The 26,583-nt window shown below is 40.9% G+C and overlaps 1 protein-coding gene across 9 annotated transcripts in view; it reads right to left on the bottom strand.

Annotated features, from left to right (window-relative positions):
• Positions 1-26,583, bottom strand: part of LOC131028555 (nodulin homeobox) — a 184,613-nt gene that overhangs the window by 109,909 nt on the left and 48,121 nt on the right. For 6 of the 9 annotated variants that reach the window (XM_057958855.2, XM_057958851.2, XM_057958849.2 and 3 more), the window contains 2 exons: positions 561-686; positions 319-477 (listed from right to left, as the gene is read on the bottom strand). In XM_057958855.2, coding sequence (XP_057814838.2) covers positions 319-477; positions 561-686 — 285 coding nt within the window. Of the gene's footprint in view, positions 1-318; positions 478-560; positions 687-24,159; positions 24,236-26,583 lie in introns of all 9 variants that reach the window. The other 3 variants (XM_057958853.2, XM_057958852.2, XM_057958854.2) reach the window with 1 other exon arrangement.

Here is a 26,583-nt window from a genome sequence, read left to right as displayed (position 1 = left end):
CACATCCCAAGGATCCCAAATGGATGAGAAGTCATGTCTCCATGGAACAAAGTTATAGCATAAACACAAGATAAATTTTTAGAGCCCTAATTTGTTGCTTTTACTCATTCTACCAAAGTTTTTAGAAGAATGGTGTCTCATGTCCACCTCTCATATATCCATTTTCTAGTTCAATTTTAAAAAATTCCATGACCAATGAATTGATGAGAACATTAAGTTCCTTCAAGCATTGCATTAAGAGGACACCAGCCTAGTGAGATTTTATGCTTTAGTAAAGCACAACTTAAAACACTAAAGATTAAATCAAAATTGCCTGACCTGTTCAAGTTTGACATGCTGAGAAGCAAGATCACTGAGAGAATGTAAAAGTCGAACACCACATAGCAAGTATTGGAGGTGTATCTCAGCACCATTGGAAGACACAAGAACAGCCAAAAGGTGCAAAGGCAGGTGCCAAGCTACTTTTTCTATATCAACCTGCATTCAACAATATAAATGTTACATAAACTTGTTCGATCAACTTAAAAAGTAGGAATCACAAAACAGAGAGAAATGCTCACCTTCATTGAATAGCCTTTTTGAGTAGTTAAACATAGTATCAAATTATCAGAATTCTCCAACAATTTGTTCATCTCCTGTGAACTATGGCTGTGCAACTTTTCCACTGCTGTACAAAGATCAAGTATCTACACAACAACACAAAGTAGTTTAGAGAAAAAAAGTCTAAGCAGAATGGAAATATAGAGCTGAACTACATCAAAATATTTGCTTTCTTATTGCCCAAAATAGTTCTTTTGCTAGTTTACATAATATTTTCCACCTGCATACCATGCTTAACCACAATTTCAAGAACAATCATTTTTTCTGTGATGGAGATTTCTAATGGTTTAGTAAAACATACCTGCTCGGCAGGCCATTATCCAGAGAACTCACTATGAAAAGTCTTATTCAATTAAACAACCCATATAATCCAAGTTTTAATTTTCAGGATAGCCATCAAAATTTTGAACAACTCACAAATACGAAAAGGATTTTGAAATGGACCTTCCTTGGCTCTCTTTATATAACTTATTGGAATATATTACTATTAGGATCAGACTGAAATGATCTTTTAATCTAAATCTGCAGCACCGGATGTTCTTTATCCTTGGCAGGTGTGCCACATACACATAAAGGATCAAAAAGCATTATGTCCTGAAACTTTAAAGCATTTCCTTTCATGTTAATATAAATGCTTCAGTGAGCTAGAGACTTTCTTTCTCTTCCAATGTTTGTTCACAATCAATGAAATATTTCCTTTCATGTTAATAAAATGCTTCACTGAGATGGAGACTTTCTTTCTCTTCCAATGTTTGTTCACAATAAATGATTATAGTATTTTAACTAACACAAGGATCTACACAAAAGAAAAAAACATGATAGTTCCAGATTTTGAATAAATGACTCTTTTTGGTTGTCTTGTCCTAGAAATGTCAAGCAGAATACTTTTTGTCAGTTTCAACTCCCCATTGTCTATTATAACTAAAGGTAAAGTTGTTCTGTTTTTAGATTTTCTATCCTTTGCTTCATGCTCAGAGGAGCTAGATTCATGGTCAGTGTAAGCATCAAAATTCAAAAAGTTGAGCCAGTTGGAAATTTCCAATGAGGAAGACATCAATTTACCACTTAACTTCTATGTTACTGGGTACTGCTGGTAAAGCCTGGGTCCTAGTACGGATACGGTCTGAGGATGGCCAGGGTACTGCCCGGGCACCCAGGTTCGCTGTGGGTGCTTATATTAGAAGTACTCGAGGCCATACCCAGGCATAGTTTGATACATTAAAACCTCAGTTTCACTCTTTAGCATTTTAAGTATGCCATTTCCTTTAACCAATCAGTCCCAGCTGTATCATTTTATATCAGAATATGCCAGCAATCAAGCAATTAAATATCATTTCAGTTGCATTTGTGAGCTTTTCTTGTGAACATTGGGTTAGTAAACTTTATATCAGCATTAATGAGATTCATTTCAGTTGATTTACATTATGCATATGTAGCAGCTGTTTGTTTATGGTTTGTGAAATCACATTCCTTGTATTGTTAATGATTTGGCATTTTAAAATATTTGCAAAATGAAATTGACCCAGCTTCTGCACTTGACACAGCTAGTGGGAGTGGCAATTCAATTGATTGTGGTTCAAATGGAATTGAACCAAATGTTGATGTTGACCTTGATGGTTCTAATGAAGAAGAATATGAATATTAAATATTGATTGTAATTTGAATTTTCAGTGTGTAATGACATTTTGAGACTTGAGTATTGTTTTTTTTTTCAAATTATGAATATGAAGTATTTAAATATTATATTTTTTAACATATATATATAGTCACTAGGAAGTTACTTCAATTGAGTTGAATAACTCTTTAACAATATTTTCCTAGTTCATAGTTTTATTAGTGCAATAGTTGAATAATTTATTTCAAGTTCTTTAATAGTGTTCTTCTGTAAGTAAAAATACCTCTGTCAATTTCTTATCCCTCCTGCTTATTTGTTCCAGTCATTGAGGTTTGTTCATTTGACACGGCTCATTTTCCTCAGCCTGTCAATTTATGATTCTTCTAGCCATCCTGATTCTCTAATCTCATGACACAGATAATTGTCTCTCTAGCAAAAGATTTCCTTAATCAGATTCAACTGATATAGAAATGCTATCTAGTTTACGTTTTTTTTAAATTTAAACTAAAAATAAAAAGATAATATGCCCTGATTCCTAAAGAAGACTGGCTCTTCATGGCAGGCCGAATAGACATCCCATAGATCTCTAAGTACATTGCCATGTTTTTTTTAAAGCAGTCATCCTAGATTAAATTAGCAAACAACAAAAATACAAGGAGTACAAGACAACGGGTTCTTAATGCTACAGTGGAAATCTCCACAAATGTCAGAAGTAGGGTTAACATATCAACTTTTAATCCTACATCAGGAGAACTAATATTTATCTCCCATCTATTTTGGCTACAAATTGATCAGCTAAGTCACTTTTAAAACTGACGAATTTTCTTGATGAGCTTTGAAGCATGACCATGAAAGAGTGACTAGAAACTGCTTCCCCAAATAAGACTTCGCCTGATCTTCTAATACAAGGACCTGGTCACATTGAAGAAACCACGCCTTTCCAATTTATCAAGATTCTAAATATGCCCCTGTTCCAAGCTCAAGGAAAATTGTTTTATCTGTAGCTGCCAGATGTCGAGAGCAGTTTAGAGCCCACCAATCCCACCACATATCTCTTCCATTATCACATGGGTCTTCAATGCAACTCCCTTCTAACTAACCCCTCCACTACAAACTAAAGTTGTACCATAAATGTCCACAAAAAAAGGGAAGAGTACATAAGGATGAACAGTAAGAATAAATACCAAAGTTTTTTTAATCCTAATGCAGTTTTCCAAGATAGATATGCACAGCAATCTCTTCTAAGAATTGCAGGACATATATTCTTGAAAGGGCAAGATCCCACAAACAGATCACAACACCAAAAGAACCTTTGATACCATCAACAAGGTAAGTCATTTAGGAATTGCAGACCATTTGTTCCTGAAAGATCCCACAAACTGATCACAACACCAAAAGAACCTTTGATTCTATTAACAAGGTAATCAACATAATGAGCCCAAAATAGAAAAGGGCTTTACCATGGATTTGTCTAATTATCCCTCCTAACAGAATCATTACTGTAATCAAACACATTTTTGGCAAATTCTCCCTTTCTCTAGCAGAAGAGTACCAATTTTGATTTCTATCAGTAATTTAACTAACGATGGCATGGTTTTAGAAATAATTTTAGTGGGTAGAATTTTAATATAAATTGCATTGCATGCAATCAAGTTATTCCTAGAGTAGAATTGCAGTTAATTTTTCAATTTATTTTCATGCATAGAACTTTGTAAACATTATAAATATGTGTCATTTGCACCTAGATTTCTAATAGTAATTTTCATGCTTGCTTGTTAAAAATGTTGCTCACCGAGTATTCATCATTGTTAACATAGTTGTAGTTGGAAGACTCTGTGGACCTGCCGTGGACTCGCCAAGACTCGTGAGTCTGTTGGCGGGCCAAGTCACCTGGCCACGGACTCACGAGCCAAGTGCGGGAAAGTCCAAGCCAAAGACTCCCGAATATTTTTTGAGGACTCATGCGAGTCTGGTCTTGGGACTCCCGAGTCCTGATGAAGGACTCTCGCTGTTTGCTGAGAACGCCCATTGACAGTTAAAACATGTTTTTTTTTCACTTTTCCTCATTTTTGTCATTTGTTATTGCTGTTTAGTTTGCTGTTTTTCACATTTGGTCATATCATTATATGAAATTTTGTAAACATTTATAAACTTATGCTGCTGTTATACATTTTAGAGTTTGAAACTGAGTATGAATGATGAAATTTCAAATATTGAGTGTTTGGAGATCATATGGTGTGTGTAACGTTTCAATTATGGCTCTTATGTTCTCTAAATGCATTAATTTCTTTTTCTTTTTTTGTAAAACTATGGTTTTCTTTTTTGCTGAATCCTTGTCAACTCCTTTCCTGAGTTTTTGCCGAGTCCAATTTTTAGGCTGCCGAGTCCAAGTTTTCCAACTATGATTGTTAATCTAATTCATTTTTCATTCAAAAGAATTTAGTAATGCTTATCTTACTTCTAAATTGATATTGACATGTTTTGTTTGCTATCTATGTTGAGGTAGATTAAATTGCTCTTAATGAGTTTGCAAAATTTGTTTTACAGGTTTCTTTGAAGTTGGAGATTATGGTTCTTTACCAATCCTTTAATTTAATTTACTAAAGTGTTTGTATTTTTGTGTTCAAACTTATTCAATTCACATGTATACTTGCACTACTCAATCTCTACTTTAAGTTTAACAGCACAAACATGCAGTAATCTCAGAGTTTTTGTTCAATCAAAGAGCAATTGGAGAGGATCAAGGCACAAGCAACCATAGAAGCAATCATTGCTCCTAATTTGCCAACAAAATCCCATGCAGATACAACAGGCATTGTGGGCTCTAGTCATGAACCACACATATGTGGCACATTCACCTCATCCAGCTTTAGTAGAGCTCAGTTGCAAGAGTTTTTCGTGCCTAGATATTACAAAGGTGCACGACCTTCATTGGAAGCTACAAGGTGGAAAAAGGAGACACACAAAGAAGCAGATAAGGCATGCACACTTTTTTTATATGACAACCTTCCCTACAACGTGGTAGGGAGTCCATATTGAAAATATTTGGTGACCACATTAACAGTTGCAGAGAAAGGGTACAAGACATCCTCTCCAAGAGATTTTAAGGACAGGTTGCTCCAAGATACTATTGTAGATGCAAAACAAATAGTGGAAGATCATATTCTTTCATATAGGTGGATAGATGGAAGGGACTACACCGTCATCTATTTTTAGAGGATCCAAATGGCGAGTTAAATTTTTTGAGTCAATCGATGCCTCCAACATAAAGAATGCAAAACCTTTATATTGATGTTAAAGGAGGGTGTTTTAGAGGTGGGCATACAAAATGTTGCGCAAGTTGTTATAACAATGCAGCAGCATATGTGGCGGCTAAAAGATTGCTACAAGAGAGGCATCCAACACTTTTTTGGGCCCCATGTGCAGCTCATTGTGTAGACTTTCTTTGGAGGACATACACAAAATTGATTGGGTTAAACAAATTATAGAAGATGCAAGAAATTTAGCAAAATATGTTTATAATCACTCATGGTTTCTTAACTTGATAAGAGATTACAACAAGAGGAAAGAGCATGTCCGATCGAGTGCCACAATGTTTGCAACTAATTTTGTAACATTGCAAACTATTTCTAATTTTGACTCCCTTAAAGCAAAGGTTTGTGAGTCAAACATAGCTAGACTCAAACTATTCAAACAAGGCTGATAGAGAGAGGACCACGAAAATAGTTTTTGATGATGTCTTTGTGAAAAGAGCTTTAGAGATTGTCAAGGTAACTTCAAACTTCAATTTAAATTTAGAATTAAATCATATATTTTTAAAATCTAAGAATATTTAGTTTCATTGTAAGTTGAAACTTAAATTTGTTTCTACTTTCTACTTTGTAGGTATCAAAGCCCCTAGTGAGAGTTTTGCACTTGGTGGATGGGGTGAAAAACCTAATGGAATACATTTATGAGGCTGTAAATAGGGCCAAAGAGGCCATCCAAAACTATTACTGGGGGCATACAAGTAGATTTGCCTCTATTTGAGCAATCATTGATCAAAGGTGGAACAGTCAACTCCACCAACTCATTCATGCAGTGGGGTACCACCTTAACCCCAAGTTTTTCTTCTGCAATAGCTTCACATATGCTAATGGGGAGGTTATGGAGAGCCTATCCACATGCACTAAGAAATTGAGGCAAGAGGCCTCATCATTTGAGCTGCAAAATTGTAAGAAAGCTAGGGGGAGGCTATTTTTTTCACCATTAGCTATATTGCAAAGATCCACCCAAACACTAGGTTAAAAAAATTGAAGTCTTATACCTTGCAAGTTACAAACTACAATTAATAATAGAATATTATTTATTCACAAACTCTCGAATACCTATTTGCAGATTCTTAGTGGGAAGATTGGTGCGGAAATACCCCAAATTTCCAAAAGCTAACCTTCTTAATTTTGTCTCAACCTTGCAGTGCTTCTAACCATGAGCACAGATAGAGTTTGTTTGACACAATTCACGCGAATAATTGTAACAAGTTGAGTCAGCAAAGATTCAATGACCTAGTTTTTGTGCAATACAACCTTTGGCTTCACACAAGAAAGGTGGAGAACAAATCACTAAATCAGAGCAGCCTATTGATTTGGATGAGATTGATCCCTAACGTGACTACACCGTGTAGGATGATGACCCATTATTGTTAACAGCGAATCAGATTGTTGACATTGAAAAACAAACTATCGAGGATGTGTCTAGATATTATGCCCCTGTCAAGGAATATATCAGATCACAGCATTTATAAAACCATGATTGCAGCCTTACTGATTAAATCAAATTGCAGCCTTTAAACTATAACAGTGATCATTAAAATAAATAAAGAAAATACTCTAATACAACAATTTCGTAAAATAAAAGATGATTAAATAATAATTAAGGGTCAAGAGTTGTCTGTTTCAAAAGGGCAGAGATAACGAAGAGGTATGACTTCTCCCTCATATTGGAAGATATAAAAGGGTGAAGGATTCAATTGGAATAGAAGGAAAGTAGATATGACATACATGTGTGCATGTGTGCATGTGTGTGTGTGTGTGTGTTCCAATATGAGGGAGAAGTCATACCTCTTTGTTATCTCTGCCCTTTTGAAAGAGACAACTCTTGACCCTTAATTATTATTTAATCATCTTTTGTTTTCTGAAATTGTTGTATTGGAGCATTTTCTTTATTTATTTTAATGATCACTGTTATAGTTTAAAGGCCACAATTTGATTTAATCAGTAAGGCTGCAATCATGGTTTTATAAATGCTGTGATCTGGTATATTCCTTGACAGGGGCATAATATCTATACACATCCTCGATAGTTTGTTTTTCAATGTCAACAATCTCATTCGCTGTTAACAATAATGGGTCATCATCCTACACGGTGTAGTCACTTTAGGGATCAATCTCATCCAAATCAATAGGCTGCTCTGATTTGTTCTTCATCTTTCTTGTGTGAAGCCAAAGGTTGTATTGCACAAAAACTAGGTCATTGAATCTTTGTTGACTCAACTTGTTACAATTATTCACGTGAATTGTGTCAAAAAAACTCTAGCTGTGCTCATGGTTAGAAGCACTGCAAGGTTGAGACAAAATTAAGAAGGTTAGCTTTTGGAAATTTGGGGTATTTCCACACCAATCTTCCCACTAAGAACCTGCAAATAGGTATTCAAGAGTTTGTGAATAAATAATATTCTATTAATAATTGTAGTTTGTAACTTGCAAGCTATGACACACACAACCATAATGAGTGATCAGCCGCAAAGAAACACAACCATAAACATTTGGAAGAACCTTCAGACTCACATTAACATTTTACCCAGCAGCCTAGATATCTTATATATAAATATAGATTGCGATACATGATGTCTTGGCTGGATCATTATTACAGAATATAATATCAGTGTTGCTATGTCTGTTCATATATTCTTAATCTGCATGTATATATAATATAGGGTAGATGTAACGATTTCTTTAGAGCTTCAACCAACCAGTCATCCTGTTATGGCAGGGAGATATGGTACATATAAGGAGGGAAAGTAGCTGAAAGTCCATCTGAGTTGAGCATGAGGTCGAACAACGGATGTACTTCCGTGCCCCTGAACTCCGAAGAGGTAAGCTGTAGTGTCCCCTTGTGTTATTATTTATGAACTAGGGAACAATAACTAAATCAATCAATTGCAAGAGACTTCTTTCCTTAAAAATTCAAATAACACAAAGGATGTTACTCTATGATACCACTTATAATGTTTATGATATGCAAAAGATGTAATATATGAGACACTATCACTGCTATCTCTGATTCAATCAATTAAATGTATACAAGATGACTTGTTCTATATACCACTGCTTAATGCACAATGGTAAGATTATCGTTCAAGTATGTAAAGTTGATCTTATGACAATAATAATAATGATGCTCGCCTCCTTGATATGATTATGGCAATTGAATAGTGGCTATCTCTGATATTCAATATGACATACGCTCAATAATATATGCTCCAATCGCTGGCCAGATTGATGATCTGCTGTTCCAATTATGACGATTTGCTAATGCAATAGATAAAGAGATGAAGTTGCCTATGGCAATCTCAATGCGTGCAATTTCTGATTAGTTAAGGTTATCAATCTCTTATGATGTTTCTGATGTATACATGACGATTTATGCAATGACTCAGATGTTCCAATCTGCCAGTTATTGGGATCTTTGCTTTTCCTTATGTATCGATGAGATATGTGCAATGGACTTTCTTCCAATGACAGAAATGTTACTATAATGCTGTGTCTGATATGGCGAGAGTAATGTGCTCGGAATCTTCTCTTGACACCTATAATGATGTAGGACAATTGCTGTTTCTGATTTAAACCTGGGAAATATGCAAAGTGTTTAGTGCCATTTCTGAATATCACCTTCGAACTATGCAACCTGAATATGCCAAAGGCAAAAATGCTCAATAGAGCTTATCCAATCTGGATACAAAAAAGAATAAAATACCAGTTCAATGATTGATGAAGTGTGATCGATGTCCCACTTATACCTTGCAAATCAAATGGTTACATCTCTGGAATGTGTAAGAGACATGTCTTTCCCTCTTTCCCTAACCGTGTTTCTCCCCAACAGATTGCATCTCTTCAATATACTAATGTCAATGTCACCCCAATTAGCGCTTATTCTTTTAATTATTATATCTTTATTGCTGTTAACATAATTATCGTCACGGAAGCTATGGGCGCCCTCCAAACTATTAAATTAGCCTATAATTTGGGTGTAAAAATGTTATGGTTGGAAGGTGACTCTAAAAACATTATTAATTGCCTCCTTGGTAAACACCAACCCTCGTGGACGATTAAAAACATCATTGATTCTGCCAGGGAGTTGCTTCAGGGGTTTGATAAATGCCACATTTCCCATGTTTACAGAGAGGCCAACAGGTGTGCTGACTAGGCTGCCAATGAGGCAATACGGAGAGAGCAAATCATGATATGGAATTGCGAGGGAGAGCTCCCTGTGCGGCACATGATATCTTAACTTATGAAAGATTTCATGGTAAGCAAGGCCGGATTTGAAATCATTCCCCGAGGTGATAGGGGTGGTCGTGGCAGCAAGAGTCAGTTTTGTATGCAGCCGAGAAGGAGGTACAGTAATAATTGCAGGATCGCTTCGAATGCTTTATGGGTGCTTTTTTCCCTATCGAACAGAAGTATTAGAAATTTCCACAGACTTCTAGTGGTTTCTCATAGTAAGTTCATTGCGAAGAAAGGTATTTGCAGGAATTTACAGTTGATAGACATCAATAACATTATGGGGGGAAACCGCAAGAGAACGGAGGCTACCACTATTGATAAATGGAGGAACCGTCCTCAAGTCTGGGTAGTACTTCAAGCTGCCAAGATGACTGATTTCATGGAGAGAATGCAGGAGAAACGGCCCGAAATTACGAGAATTTTCAAGAAAGGCTGGAATAAAGGCACATTGACCATTGGCAACAGGAAGGTCAAGGTGACTAAAACTATGATTGCTGAGGCTATGGGTCTTCCGATGGACAACATAAAGTTCTATAGGGATAGGAAGATTTCAGACGCTACCGTGAAGAAATTTCCGAAGGATGAGGAGGAGAAAGCCAGATTGGTGAAGGGCAGCCATACCTACGACTCACTAAAGGTAATTAAGCTAATTTGACGAAGGGTTTTTCTTGCTATTATGGAATTTATCACTCTAGATGGTAGATTTACTAGGGTTTACAGCTATCATTTTGTCAATCTAAACCACTTTCGATATAAAGAGAAAATTTCCATTCCATATTATCTTTTCTGCATCCTAAATGTTGGGATCAAGGATGCAATATCCAACCCCAATACCAATCCAGCAATGCATGAGGGTTTGATGGTGATTATGTATAATCACATCAAGAACACTACCGTCCATCTGAACATAGCTGAGATTTTTGAGTCGGAAGAGGATCTCGACGACTCTGATGATGAGGAAGGCGAAGGCTATGACACGGAAGCTGAGGCAAAGGACGACCCCCAAATTGCTGGGTCGAGCAGGAAAAAAAGAAAAATAGGGCATGAGCTACAGAATAAAGGGTCGGCCAAAAGGAAGCAGAAAGGGGAGGATGAGGATAGCTGGTATGAAGAGGATAATGAGACTGATAACGACATGGATACTGAAAGCGAGAAGGTCCAAATCCTCTCAAGCTAGAAGCAGAAAAGGAAAACTCCTAAAATTAAGGATGTGGGAACCAAGAATAGATCGCCTCTCACGACTGACTCTAAGGATAAGGGCCTGATGGGGGAGGACACGGCCATGAAAGAAGCTCAGAGCTCTGATGTCAGGTAGGTGAGACTTGAGGTGAATTTAGAGCCTGCTGGAAACAAGACCCAGGAAGATCATCAACTGGATATAGACCTCTGCATCAATAACGCCATGGCTAGCTTCAACAAGGTGCTCCACTAGATGCAAAAGGAAATTTCTGGCATTAAAACCAAGCAAGCCCAAGAAGCAGGAAAAATTGAGACTTTAGAAGCTATAGGCTCGGGTAAATTCAACTCCCTCCCAGATTGTCTCAGTGAGCTCACCAAAGCTATTAGTAATGCAAAGGAGATCATCAATGCTAATCGAAATAGCTTTCTTAACTTGGAGAATAGAGCAGGGGCTACTGAAAAAAGATTCGAAGGAGTTGAGAACATGCTCAAAAAGATTGGTGAGCAAAGTCATAAGATCCTTAAGGCTGCCTCAGCTAGTATGAAGGTTGTTTCCCCCTTGGGGTGTCAGGTTAAGACATTGCATAAATGACAGAAGTACACAGAATATATAGAACTCACAAGTGTTCTATTGATTCATAACAAGCTAGTACATACAATGATAGCAATATGTTCGACTACAATAGCATGTCCAAAGACTGGAAACAGATAAAATATAAAGGAGTCTGGTCAGTTACCCGGTGCCAACTGTCGTCAACCGATGGGTTAATTGCCGACGCTAACACAATTTACCTTAATGCTTAATTACCCGACAACATCATCCCCCCCAAAAAGAAATGTCGTCTCTAGACGACAGACAACCAAAATGGGAATGATGTACAAGCAAAACTGAAACCCCAAAACAACAAATTATTGGTATGGGGTAGAGATGGCGTCCCTGATGGTCCCGTGAATGAGGAAGAGGCCAACTGCTCTCGGAGCTGCAACACCTGCTCTGTGCGGTGGCGAAGATCCCTCTCAGCCACCAATTGGCGCTCTCGAGACTGTTGCACTCTGAATACGGCCTCCATCAGCTCGGTATGCTTCTTATCCAGCTCTGCCCTTGTACTACTCAAACTGGCCTCCAACAAAGCCCTATCTACCACCCGTGCGGCTAAGGCTGCTGCTAACTCGGCGCAGACACGAGCCAACTCCTCCTCCATACTCCTTGTCTGGGCTCTCTGCTGAGCCAACTCCAACTCCAGTGTCTCCCTAGTGATAACTGCCTCCTGCTGAGCACGACGATGCGCCAAATGACTATCCCGTATGGCCTACTCAATCCTCCTGAGTAGGCTCTGCACCTGACTCTCTCCAGTTTGTCCAGGGTGCTGCTACTCCTCCAACATCACAGGAAGATCCACGCGAGGCCATCCTCTGTCAACAAAGCACCGCTGAAACGCCTCAGCAACTCCTCCGGTAGTAAATGTCAGGAGACCCTCCAACACTGGCTGCCCTAGGGTCCCTTCCTCCGTCAAGGCCAAAAGTCTGCGTGCCTCACTCTCTACTGCTGCCAAAAACTGAGTCAAGGCAGTGGGTTGGTTCTCTGTAGAACCAAGCATTGGAATGTCTACCTGTGGCACCGTATCCTCCGCACCACCCATGTGCTGGAGTAGGTCCGTAGGTTCCCCCTGTGCACGCATCTCATGAGGAGAGTCACTACCATCTAAATCAACCACCTCTTGACGGTGAGGTGTGGCAGGCGAGGGTCCTACTGGGGCTTTCGGTTGCGCTGAATATTGCTCCAACCATGAGTCTGTATCATCTCCCTCAACGTCACCCCTGTCTAACCTGATCTCTCCACCTCCATCCACTGGCTCTATCCGAATAAGGGCTCTGTCCCTCGGCTGAACTACACTGCTGCTAGGGACCTGTGAAATCTGCCCGAGGGAGGGACGAGGATGCAATTGGCCAAACCCCGGCACAAGGATTTCTAATATGGCTCCCACTATCACTCCTGTTGTTGGCAATGGTGTCACGGTCCCATCTGTAGTCAACACAACGGGTGCATATACTAGCCTCCCTATCTGAACACCTGTAGGTCAAACCACTCTTCCTCCTGGCAGTCCCCGCGTCCCCTTCGGTATCTGGCCGAGGGCAACCGTACCACCTGCGCCTTCTTCCGTACCCAACTCTGGATACGGTACCTCCGTGTGTGAGAGGCGAAATCCAATATCACCACCCGAACATCGAGAAGATGTCTCCTCCGACTCCACCCCTGAACTACTCTCAGTGGCCGAATCCGACTCGCTAGCAGAGACTACCTAATCTGGGGCGTCCGCTTCCTGCTGGATGGTGCATCCCCTGTGTGTGTATCCAAATGAGTCCAATAAAAAATGGAGGGCGCGGTAGGGCCAATGCTGTCCCGCGGCTGCCACCCTTGCCTTTCTTCCAACACCTGTATACAAACTGCATCTAGGAATAACCCAATGGCGTGGTGGGGCATATAGAATGCCTTGTGCTTTAGTGTGAGGAACTCATGAATGCGGTCTGATAGCACAGTACCCAACTGTACACCATCCCATTCCGAAGCCCGTTCATCAATGCAATCATCGGCACGGCTGTGTCGGAGGCCCTACTAGCTCCTGTGAGATGACTCTTCATCAAGCCGAGCAAGCACTGCCATGCACTAGGTACTATGTAAGATTTTTTCAATCCTCGCCCCTTGGGTGTCGTAATCCTGTCCCACTCTGCTCTGGTCAGGTTATCCCGACATATTTGTTGTAGCAGCTGATTTTTCCTCTCAGCAGACATCTTCATCGCATGCTTGTCCACCTTCTTCCCTTCGTCAAGAATGCCAAAAACCCTAGCAAAGTCATCCGAAGCAAAAGACACGGTAACGTCTGTGTGCTAGTACTTGAACGAGGAGGTGCGCAACTCATCATTATACGATTTTATCATCATGCGCAAGCAAGGCTCAAAATCCCAAATGGCGAATATCGGCCTTTGAATGGCCCAATGCACCCGTGCCCTTCCTAACTGTGTTTTCACCAAAATGTCATCTAGGGACTGCGCCTCCAACCACCATTGCCTGCACACATTGTCGTTCAAACCCTCGAAAGTGATTGTGTCCGTTGTGACTTTCGGCTGCCTTTCTTTCTTGCCTGTATCCGATACAACAACCTTCCCTTTATCCATAGGACAGTCTGTAGACGGCTTCCTGGTTGTCTTCTCTGAATCCTGTAGTCTCCTCCTCCAATCCAGTTTTTTCAACTGGCTGGCGCTAGACGCCATCAAATGATTTTTTTTTTTTCCAAACTTATATCTTTCCTCCCCTGGGCACCTTCACATGTTCTTTCTTCCAATTGCGATCTCTTATTCCCCTTGTCTCAATGGTACTTTTAGTCTGCTTCCGTGGTTCGTACGGCCAGTATTTTACTTCTCGGAAAATTTGTTTTCCTTTGGCACCCCTGAATCCGTACGGACTTTTTCTTGACTCTGGCAGCCCCTTGGTTCGTAGGGAATTTGTCATGCCAAATCCGGTTACTTACGGAGGTCGTACGGACTTTGCATCTGAATTCTGTACGAAATTCTGGTTCTCCACTTTCCGTACAAAAATCTTTGGCACTGTCGCCAAAAAAATTCTGTACGGTTTTGTTCCTCCTTGCCACTTTAATTTCGTGCGGACTTTTCGCTTCACTGTTTTTTTAAATTTTTGTACGCAAGGTTTGTCTCCCCGTCGTACAAGATTCCGTGCGGAATTCGCTTTTCCTTGATACGTATGGACCTCTGCCTATCAAACGTACGGATTCTTTCCTTTGTTGGCACTCCTCCCCGTACTCTAATTTCCATATGGATTTTTCTTCTGAGATCCATGGAGTGTTATTTATTGACCGTACGGTATTTCCTTTACTTGTGGAATCCGTACGGATCTCTGTCTTTTAGTTTCGTACGGACTTACTATAAACGAGTCCCCCTTTAATTCTTTGGCACTTAAAAAAAATTCCAACTTGTAAAATTTCCTTTTTTTTTTTTTTTTGCTTGCCACTTGCAAATTTCCCTTCATTTTCACAAAATAATAAAGACAAGTTCCTGCAAAAAATAATGAAAACGGTGTGCGCCATGAAGTTTCGTGTGGTTCTAAAGGTTGTAAATTGGCGTTGGCGACGAGGGGCGCTGCCCCTCGACCCCACCCTATACCGCGACAGGGAGGGCCCCTGGGGCGCTGCCCCTCAACCCCGTTGCGGTGTTGGCATCAAACCTCCGTTTGATTTGGTAGGTACACTACAAGTTGGCCCGTTTTTTTGGTTTTTTTTTTAATTTATTGTTTCTTAGTTGTGTCGCTGGCTGGGTCCTTCTCACTCATGGTACGCCTTCAATTTAGAGCCATTCACTGTGTCCTGCACCTCGTGCCCGTCAAGTGTCCACAGCTTGATCGCCCCATTCACGCCGACCTCGCAAACTTTGAAAGGGCCCAGCCACTTTACCTTGAATTTTTCGGGCTTGATCTCGTTGCACCCATTAAACTTTAATACAAGTTGCCATGGGGTAAACCGCATTCTTCGCAAATGCTTGTCGTGCCAACTCTTCTGCCTTTGCTGTGCCGTCTCTGTCACCCACTGAGCCATCATTCGTCGCTCATCCAATTTGTTCAAAGCATACAGTCTCTCTCTCAGGCTTTCCATGTCGCCAAGTCGATTATCGATGTCGATTCGGAGACTCGGCACCATGAATTCAACTGGCACCACGGCTTCTTGTCCATACATTAGCTGGAAGGGAGTCTAGCTTGTAGTTACCTTATAAGTCGTTCGGTATGCCCAAAGTACCGACGGTAGGCGCTCCTCCCAATCATCCTTCTCCACTCCACAAGACTTATAAATCACCGACACGATATTTTATTGGTCGCCTTGGCTTGCCCGTTCGCCCACGGATAGTAGGGGCTTGATAAGGAGTGGAAGATTTTGAACTCCGTTGTTAGCAACCGGATTATATGATTTACAAAATGTCCTCCTCTGTCACTCGTCAGTTGGATTGGAATCCCATATCGCGTAATGATTTGTTCATAGATAAATTTTGCTGTATTGACCGCTGAGTTGTCCGGCAGAGCCCGTGCCTCGACCCACTTGGTCAAGTATTATGTCGCCACTACAATGAATTTGCACCGTCGGGCTCTACTTGGTTTTAATGGTCCGATGAAATCCAATCCCCATCTCTCAAACAATTCCTAGGCATTCGATGGGCTGAGGGGCATAAAATCCCTCTTCAATGGTCGTCCAACCTATTGGCATGTATCACAACTCGTCACCCACTCTCTGGCATCATTATGTAGTGTCGGCCACCACAGTCCTGCCAACAGAACTTTCCTGGTCGTGGTGTCGAGCCCCATGTGTCCACCTGTGGGCCCTTCATGTGCTTCCCTTAGGACACCCTGAATTTCCTCTTTCAGGACGCATCGCCGTAGGACCTGGTCGGGTCCCATTTTGTACAAGAGGCCATTAATGAGTTGGAATGTTCAGCTCCTCAGTACCAGTTTCCTTCTTTCTCCTAGTGGCATCTCCCTTGGAAACCGTGATGTCGAGAAGTATTCCCCCACGCTTGTGTACCAGGCGGGGAGAACGTCGATGCGAAATAAGTTAACATCTGGAAAATCTTCATTCACTCCTTCGACTAGTTCTCCTGACTAGATTCTCGATAGCTGGTCAGCTATCACATGGCTCTTCCCAGGTCTTACAATAATGTTGAATGTAAACTCCTGAAGCAATAGAAGCCATCGACTGATTCGTCCTTGGATAATTGGCTTGTTTACCAGGTACATCAACGCCTGGTGGTCCACATAAAATGTGAACGAGGTGGCCAGTAAGTAATGTTGAAATTTTTGGACAAAGTACACCATCCCGAGGGCTTCCCTCTCTGTGGTGCTATGATTTTTCTCTGCCTTTGACAGGAGTCTGCTTGCAAAGTAGACCGGGTGATCTAGCCCGTGATCACCAACCTGCGCCAGTGTGCCCCTATGGCGAAATTGGATGCGTCAACGTGTACGTGGAACTCTTTGTCCTAGTTAGGATATGTCAGGATTGGCGCACCCACCAACCGTGACTTCAATTCTTGGAAGGCCTCTTCCTGAGTCGTCCCCCATGCGTAACGTTCACCTCTCCTTGTTAGCTTGTCCAAAGGGCAAGATACTTGAGCAAAATTTTTGATAAACCGCCTGTAATACCCTATGTGTCCTAGGAAGGATTTGACTCCCGTGACATCTGTCGATGCCTCCATTTCCACTATCACCCGAATCTTGTCTGGGTCAGTCTTGAGTCCAGCCTTACACACTGTGTCCTAACAGCTTCCCTTGAGGCACCATGAATCTGCATTTTTTGGGATTCAGTGCTAGGCGGGCTCGCCTGCATCTCTCCATGTATTCGCCAAGTGCGGCCAGATGTGCATCCTGGTTACTGTAGATAGACCAGTCGTCAAGGAACGCCCTGAAGTTCCCTACTGACATCTTGTCAAATATGTGAAGGATTATCCGTTGGAATGTCGCTGGCACGTTGCATAACCCGAACGGCATTCGGTTATACGCATACACACCATCTTCCACTATGAAGGTCGTTTTTAATTTGTCCTCTTCAGCAATGGATATTTGGTTACACCCAGAAAATCCATCCATAAATGAATAAATTTCATGACCGGCCACTTCCTCCAAGATGCTATCCCTAAATGGTATTGGAAACGAGTCCTTTATGGTGACCGCGTTAAGGCATCTGAAATCCACACAGATTCGGATCTGGTTTGCCACCTTTTTAAGGGATATCACTATGGGCGATACCCACTCGCTAGTCTGCACTTTGAAAATAATCCCGGCTTCGAGCATACGCTCGATTTCATCATTCACTCTCGCAACATAGTTTTTATTCATTCTGTACGGCCTCTTTCGTCCAGGTACGGCCCCAAGTACAAGTGAAATTTGATGTGCGCACAGTTCTGGCGGCACCCCTTTGAGGTCCTTGTACGTCCAAGCGAATACATCCTTGTATTCCATGAATATTTTAAACGCGGCGGCTTTCAGAACTGGATTCCAGTCGTCGCCAACCAGGATGTTCCTTGGCTTTGCTTCCGTGCCGAGGTTTGTAGGTTTTACGGACTCTTCGTACCGGATTGGTTTCGTCATGTCAAACCTATGTGCTGGTGTCTCGATGACAGGAGCATCCCCTTTCGTGTATTCCCCGTACGCTGGCGGAAATTCATTTTCGTCCGGCTCCTCGTCAACCTCCAACATGTTGCACCCATACAGCAGCTCGTAGTTTTCCATTTGCCGGTGGAAGAGCCCATTAAGGGAATTGGTCTCATCTTCTGAACATCCTTGGATTCCCATGACACCTTCCTCATCCGGTTCCCTTCCGTACTTTCTTTTGTCAACTCCGCCCTTGCCATCCGATTCCGATTCTGACGCAAGTTCTTCACTTACGAGTTGTGTTTTCAGGTCGATAATAAATTTTCGCCCGGCTTTCTCCATGGACAGCATGTTACGCTTCTAGTTGTGATTCGCTTTGGCCACCACCAACCACCCTCTACCAAGAATGGCATCGTATCCTTTCTTGGCGAGCGGAATCACCACGAAGTCGAGGACAAATGGTTGTGTCCCAATGGTCACTTGTTGCGCCATGAGCGTTCCAAGAGGTTTGATACCATGTTGATCTGCTCCCAGTAAGTTGAAGGTTGACGGCCATAGTGTCGGCTTGCGAAGCTTCTTCCAGGTTTCTTCCGGAAGCACATTCACTCCCGACCCGCCGTCAACAATAGTGTCAGTCAAAATGGTGCCAAGTATTCCCATTTCTACCACTGTCGGGTGCCGACCACTGTATAGTGTCAGGACCAATGGGTCTGTTGGTGTTCTACCGGGAACATCCATATTCCGGGTCACCTGACTCTGTGGAGTTACTTGCACTAGGAGTGTCGTACGTAATTGCGGCATCGTTTCCAGGAGGTCCTTCATCTTCACAGGTACTTCAATCTGCAGCATTTGCTTCAGGATATTTTTCTCAGCCTCAGAGCGGGAAGTACTTACCACTTCCTGAGTGCTCCCTTGTGCCAACATTTCCTTCACCTCCAGCACCGGCTACTTCTTCGTGCGAGGGTCCGGATATGTGGCCTTTTTTGCCTGTGACCGTGTGATTGCCAATACTCGTTCCTTCGTCCTGTCAATGTTGAGCAGGTTCACTCCAGACTTTGGGCAAGTTCCATCATCATGGTCTCCAAGCCCACACCATTTGCATAGTTTTTGTGGAGTTTCTTCTGAGGTGCATTCCCTGGCAAAGTGGCCCCATTGATTGCAGGCTCGACACTGGATCATTGGCCGTCCCTTCGCATCATATTGGATCCGACTCCTATTATTATTGTTATTATTGGTCTTCCCCCCTCGCCGGTTGTTCCGATATCTGCCAGATGATGCATTATTGTTGGCGATTTGCGAAGTTCTGGCGGTCGGCTACTCTTGCGTGAAGAGAACTTGTTAGCTCCTGGTTTTCATATTGTAGGGACATTCCTTTGTCAAATGTCCAGCAATCTGACAAATGTCGCAGAAAGCTTTCTTGGGGCAGGACCCCTTGGTGTGTCCGTCACTCCTACAGTCTGTACACCACACGTCGTTTTCTTCAGTCTTACTTGTACTCCCCTACATGGCTTTGAATTCTTTCAGCATTCATTCCATGTCCTTTTGGAGCGCGTGCATCTTTTTACTCGATTCGCCACCGCTGCTGCTTTCCCCGTCAGAGCCTTCATCATCGTCGGATGAGTATTTATTACTTTTCTTCTTCTTTAACGTTTTGTGTTCGCTCTCTAGGTCCATCGCCCTATTATAGGTGTCGTCATATGACATCGAGGGTATAATTTTCATCTTCTTCCATAGGGAGGATTTCAACCCTTCAACGAACCATCATTTCTTCAATCCATTTGCGACTTGGCTTTCCATTTTACCCAGCAATTCTTTCAACCTCCTGTTGTATGCCCGTACTGTCTCCTTCGTACCTTGTTTGGTACTGTATATCTCGGCTACGATTTCATTGTCATCATGGAGCAATCGAAACTCTTCCTTGAATTCCTTCTGTAGATTGGCCCATGTGGCCACTTTTTGCTTGTCAACATCGGAGTACCAATCTATGGCAACTCTGCGTAATGTGGCTGGGAACTGCTGTACCCACTCATCCTGGTCCGTCACTCCGTTGGCGGACCAAATAGTTTCACATGTACGGCAGTGGCGTACGGGGTCTTCCTTGCCTTCCCCCGTGAACTTTGGCAATTTTTGTTTACTTGCCATCCCACCACTGGGTCTCGGTCCTCTAATGCCTTGTGTGCTTGTACCTGGTGATCCTCTGCCTCTGCCTCCTACACCTGACCCTCCACTCGTGGGTCCTCCAGAGAAGGTTGACCCCGAATCCAACAAATTGCGTCCCATATGGTAACCTTGTGCTCCCCCGGCACCTTCGGCTGTACCGTCACCTTCGGTCGTCTCCCTCTGGTTGTCCTCCGAACTGGACAAGTTCTTTAGTAGGTCTCTGGTAGCGTCAATCAGGTTTAGATTTCGCCTTGTTTGTTCCACCAACTCTTCGCAACTTCTTATCCTATGGTGGTATTCTGGCAAACTGTGGAGTTCTCCTTCGGCACCCTCCGTGACTTCTTTTAGGTTCCCTTCGGGCAACCCTACAACAGTGTAGAGAGTGTAATTCTCTTCGTCTATCTCTGCCTCCACAACCTCCGTGACACCTCTTGGGTTCCCTTTGAGCAACCCCTCGATCGGTCGTTTGTCGGCAAGCTGCCTTAGCCTACGCCTTCGTTCTATCTGTTGTCTGAGATTCAACGCTCTTTGTGCCACTTCCCATTCGTCACTTTGTATCTTTTTATTTTTGTCCTTATTTAGTATATTGGGCATAAATCACTTCCTTACACAGCAAGCACACACCATGTATGCAAAACACAAAAAAAAAATTTATTACTTCATCCCTCGTACATAATGTATGTCACTAACATACTTATTACAATGGGGGCATTCTTATTTATTCTCCCTGGCCGTCAGAGTTCATGTATTGCGCTCATCTTCTTGGCGCTCCCTAAATTCCCGTAGAATTTGCTGTCGTCGGTTCTCTCGGTAGATGTCTTCCCTTCGGTTCTGGAGAGCCAAAAATCCTTGTGCCAAAAGGTCAGGCAATTTGCTCATCAACTGATTCACAGCGGGGCTTAGAGCCAAAAATCCTTGTGCCAAAAGGTTAGGCAGTTTGCTCATCAATCGATTCACAGCGGGGCTTACTCCGAGCAAATTCCATACAGCATCTTCTAGGACATCTTCGGGTATGGCTTCCCTCCTTACGTGCGTTTTGATTGCCCCCTGTAGGATGCAGGAGAAATCATTCGTGAGTGTCTATTCCCCCTCGAACAATTCTTCGGGTTCTCTGTCAGGGTCACTCGTTCCTTCTGGTCATGGTTGTCCCATTATCCATGTAGTACGTCCTTTTCCCTGTTGCTCCCAGGTTTTTACTTAGGCAACGGCGCCAAATGTTTCCCCCTTGGGGTGTCAGGTTAAGACATTGCATAAATGACAGAAGTACACAGAATATATGGAACTCACAAGTGTTCTATTGATTCATAATAAGCCAGTACATACAATGATAGCAATATGTTCGACTACAATAGCATGTCCAAAGACTGGAAACAGATACAATATAAAGGAGTCTGGTCAGTTACCCGGTGCCAACTGCCGACAACCGATGGGTAAACTGCCAACGCTAACACAATTTACCTTAATGCTTAATTACTCGACAACAAAGGCTCTTATCAGTAAGCTTGAGAATGACCATGTGGATAAGGCTTTGGCAGGCATCATTGAAGCGAAGGAAGATACCCTTGAGGATAAGGAGACTGGGCTTGGTAGAAGAATGCGTGCGAGCACCAGAAAGATGCAAAGCCAAAGCAAGGAAATTGAGGAAATCAAGCGGGCGGCTGATAATACGGAACAACTGGAGCTAGAAGCAGCTGAGATGCTTCAGAACTTAACCTAACTTTGGGCTCTCTCTGTCGGTCTTGTTTGTTTTTGTTAGTTGCCTCTAGTTTGTTGGCTTTTTTGCTCGTCAGTTGTCCTTTTCTTAGTTGTTGTCTTTTGTGTTTTGCTGCACTTTAATGTATATCTTTTGATCTTTTGGTTGTAATGGGTTTCAGGGGCCCATCCAAACCTGTTTCCCTTATTCAAAAACATAATTATCATCGTCGTTCTTGAGTCTCTTCTCAACATCACTCCCTCCTTCTATTGTTGACGTTATAATTGCATACTTAATCACTGACGTGCAAATTTAATATTATGATGATCTTTATTTATTTGCTGACGTCATTTTATCAATTTAATAGAGATTGCTAACTACCCATATCCCTTGGGTAAACTAGTTCGAGCACTTCCTTTAACCGGATTAACTGATGATGAACACAAGGTCATTAAATGACGACCCCATTATCCACCCTTCTTGAGGCGGACATAAGAACAACTTATTAGTGTCATGATAGTTTGCTTCTTCTTGTTTGATGGAGGCTTCATCCACAATAACCATATTGTTTGCCTGCGATAGACCTTTTGATTGCCTCATCCTCAATATCATTCTCTTCTATCTCAGCCACGTCACTTATAATGTCTCATGGAATCGCTCCAATACTTATCACGTGGTGTGATGGATGCATGGCGATCTTATATTAAACATCATACTTGTTGTATCATCTTTATATCTCTTAATGCCACTAAGGAAAATAGTCTTAAAAGACTTGACGATTTTCCTGATACAACTATCTACTTGCTATGTACAACTTGCTTTTAACTATCTTCTAAACATTTGATGGTACTCAAGGTCTGCCACTCCTTGACCACATAAGGGTTTATTGCTATTATACTATAATTGCAAAGACGGGGACATCACATGAGCAGAAGGCAGTATGGCAGTAGCACTTTCGTGCCCCTGAACTTGTTGGATTGGCTCAAAAGACACCTTGTATGATCTCCCAAAGGTGCTCCATAATGACAATGAATTGATTGATGGAACTTCAAAGGAATCTATTGAGTACTTTGAATATTGTAATAGCAAATTAAAACTCTATTGGTACATTGTTGAATTTTATGTTTATTTATTTTGTGATACTAACCTGGTTGCAGGCTCTATATCAAGATGCTAATTCGACAATACATATTTCCAAGCATCATCCAAACCCTAATTGGGAAAATTTAGGGCAAATTGAGTAAAGTTCCCATAGGGGACATTACACTGTAGCAGAAGCAAGGGAGATTGGATTGTCCTAAATGACATTGATGTGGCAAAGGAGTCATTGCCATCTAGCAGCAAGGTGGAGCCACAACAACAATCTTCTAGGCCAAGCAGGGAGCCACAACCGAGTGCAAGGACCATACCCTTTGTCACCCAATTTTTCACTACATCAGGAAAGAGGAAATTGTAAAAAATTGTAATTTTTCACTTGCATAATATGCAATTTATTATGATGACTTTCAAAGACAATCATTATAAATTCATAATAGTTGTCAATTAACAACTAGCTATTGTATCCAACTCCACATGCTGATCTGAATTTCTAGTCCATGTGTATTCAAGAATCAAATCTAATAGAAAACACTTCCTTGTGGTTTTTTAGACTCATTTGATACATTTGTAATTGAATTTTGCAAAAAAGTCGTATTTTTCAAGAAATTAAAGTATTTTTTAAGTTCCGAGTTTTTTATGAGTCAGAAATTTTGGGCTAAGTTCTACCCATGCAATAAAAGTGTTACCCTTTATTATTTGTATATTGTTCATTGGCATGATATTCCAATTAATTTTCTATATTGCAACTCATCGTTTAGGAATTAGATTTTACAGTTAGACTTGACTTGACAGCCAAAAGCTAGTCCATGCCAAATATGATTTTAATTACTTGAGAACTGTGCCCGGTACTGCTTTCAAAAACAGTGTGTGGGGGGTCAAGTTGCAATCCTTGAGCTTAAACTGCAAATTAAATGATTAATTGACACCAGGAGTGAAGCTGAGCTCATTCAGAAAGTACATGAGCATCACTGTGTCATTAGATATATTATTAAGACCCACACTGTAAACAACCAAGGAAAAAATATATTATTCATATTCTGTAATTCACATGGTTAAAAAATAATAAATACAGTAATCTACTGCAATTAATGCTTCACAGAGGAAGAGAGAAATGAAGAAAAACAACTTACATTATCACACTCGCATGTTGAATCTTCCATCACTAGCTCTATCTATACAGATGAGATTATAAGTGAAATATACTCACTGTCGATCCAATGAAATAGACCTTTATTAGAAATTATCACCACTAAGAATTAATATCATTATAGCAATGAAGTATTACTGTTATGATATGGATATATTTACATGTGAAAAAGCCATGATTAAGGAAGGAGGTTTCCTGGACTCTATCTAAACATGATTAATAAATATATAATGAATATACATTTTTTAGCATTAGATTCTTTTACTTCGTTTTAGTGTTCTACCTTTTATGCTGGAGTAAGATGGTGAAACCAAAGGCCAATTCTGCATGAACAGGTTAGAATGCACTTGATTGGAAGAGAATTAAGGACCACGATCCAATATGATGATTCTTGGGAATTATTTGGGGAGTTGAAGAAGACTAGCATAAAGAAGTTAAATGAAGAAAAAAGGGAAGGCTTAAGCAACATGAGAAAGAAGGTAAATGTGCAGAACAAGAATAAAGTCTTCTTAGAGGTACATTGGATTTGTGCACAACAAGAATAAAATATTCTTAAAGTACACTGGATTTGTGTGAGACAGCATCAAAAGTAGGATATATATAACAGTATATATGATAAAAAAATATCCTGATTCAGAAGAATAACTGTAATCAAACATACAGAAGAATGTGGGAAACTACTTTTAGAATAAATAAAGGTAAAGTTGTGAGGGTTCTAAACTTCAATGTTCAGCAACTATAAAGAATCAAACACCAGAACACTCCATAAAGATCCTATTATGCCCAAGGCAGAGAACAAATTGAAGTCCAAACCTATAGGGGAATATTAAAGAGTTAAGGACGCTTGTTCAAACTTTATAATTTAACAGTATTATGTCTAGCAAAGAATGTAGCAGATAAACACATCAACATTCTTCTGAATAATAGCATATCTCAGAGAAGAATATTATATGGTGTTCTATTAACAGACACATTATTGACCAAAACAAGGGTAAGCATTATAATGAGAGAGAATCCAATTCCAGCATAACAACCACACAAAAAGATAAAATAGAAAGAAAACCACTGGGAAAGAATTTATGGGTCTTTAGTTGTCCTATCCTTGCTGATACTTTTTCCAGATGGGAAACAACTAGAAAAATGATATACTGTGAAAATCATAGGTGGAAAGTGCATGTTTATTAGATACAATGATGAATCAAAAGCTTATAGACTGTTTGATCTAAGACTTCTGAAAGTGTCCATTAGCAGTAACCAGATTATCTATGAGTCCTTGGGATCATATCAGTTCTGTATATTTCCTTTGGAAAATGAACGAGACAAACCAGAAGCAACTGAAAGTATAAAAATGAAACAAAAAAACACTAATATGTTACAAACAAAAACCAGTAGTATTATAGATATCACTAACAACAGTGACAGAAGAGGATCAGAATGGCAATATGATACATTTAATGATATTAAAAGCAACAAAATGATTGGTGAGGCAGAAAGTGATTCATCATTAAGTTATTCAAATAAATTATGCTCTGATAATTCCGATGAGTACCACTGCCCAAATTTGGGACAATGCTATAAAAGCCAAGTATAGCATCCACTAAAAAGGTGTTGATTTGATAAAAAACATTGTTGAATGAAGTTTAAAGCAGACTGTGGCATTGAGAAACATATGGCAAAAATCATTGGCAAAGACTTTGCACAGAAGGAAAATAGATTCTAGACTGAAAACACTTTTGTACCGGTAGAAAAAAGAATCGTCATATGAGTTGAAGGTACCCCAGAAGGATGTTGTGGTGGATTCAATGTAACATGCATAGAAGATACACCGGAAGGACATCAAGAGTGCTTTTCTCAATAAATATCAAGAAGAAACGTGAAACTAGTTACCAATTTGGAAAAAGCACTTTATGTCCTGAAAGTTTGAAACAAACCTTCAAGGGCTATTTTCACGGAACATCACAAAGCAATACTGTAATGTCTACTTCCTAGGTGACAGGCAGTTGAGCAGGGATTGGCCTGTCATTGGGTTTTCGTAGGCCAGTGGAGTAAAGAGCGAACCCATTCTGAGGCCTGTGGAGTTGCGCAAGGGCTTTATAAGCCATTTTGGATGTTCAAAGGCACTTCCTATTTTTTAGGAGGAATCCTTATTTTTTAGGGAATGACTGAGAGTTGGTTCAAGGATGTCTACGAACCATTTTGGATGATTTGAGACCATCTCCTATTTTTTAGGAGGGCTCCTATTTTTTAGGGTGGACTGCCAATTGACTGGTTGACCACCCGGAGGACTAGGGAGCAAAGAAGGAGCCCTTACATGCATTTTCAACTAATTGGAGACAGTCTCTAACTTTTAGGAGAATCCCTTTTTCTTAGGAGGACACTAGTAGTTCACCTTCTATATTTGGGCATC

Source organism: Cryptomeria japonica, chromosome 8 (assembly GCF_030272615.1).
Source record: "Cryptomeria japonica chromosome 8, Sugi_1.0, whole genome shotgun sequence".
Taxonomy (NCBI): domain Eukaryota; kingdom Viridiplantae; phylum Streptophyta; class Pinopsida; order Cupressales; family Cupressaceae; genus Cryptomeria; species Cryptomeria japonica.
Note: the sequence above shows the minus strand (reverse complement) of the source record. Positions and strands in the feature narration are given on the sequence as shown.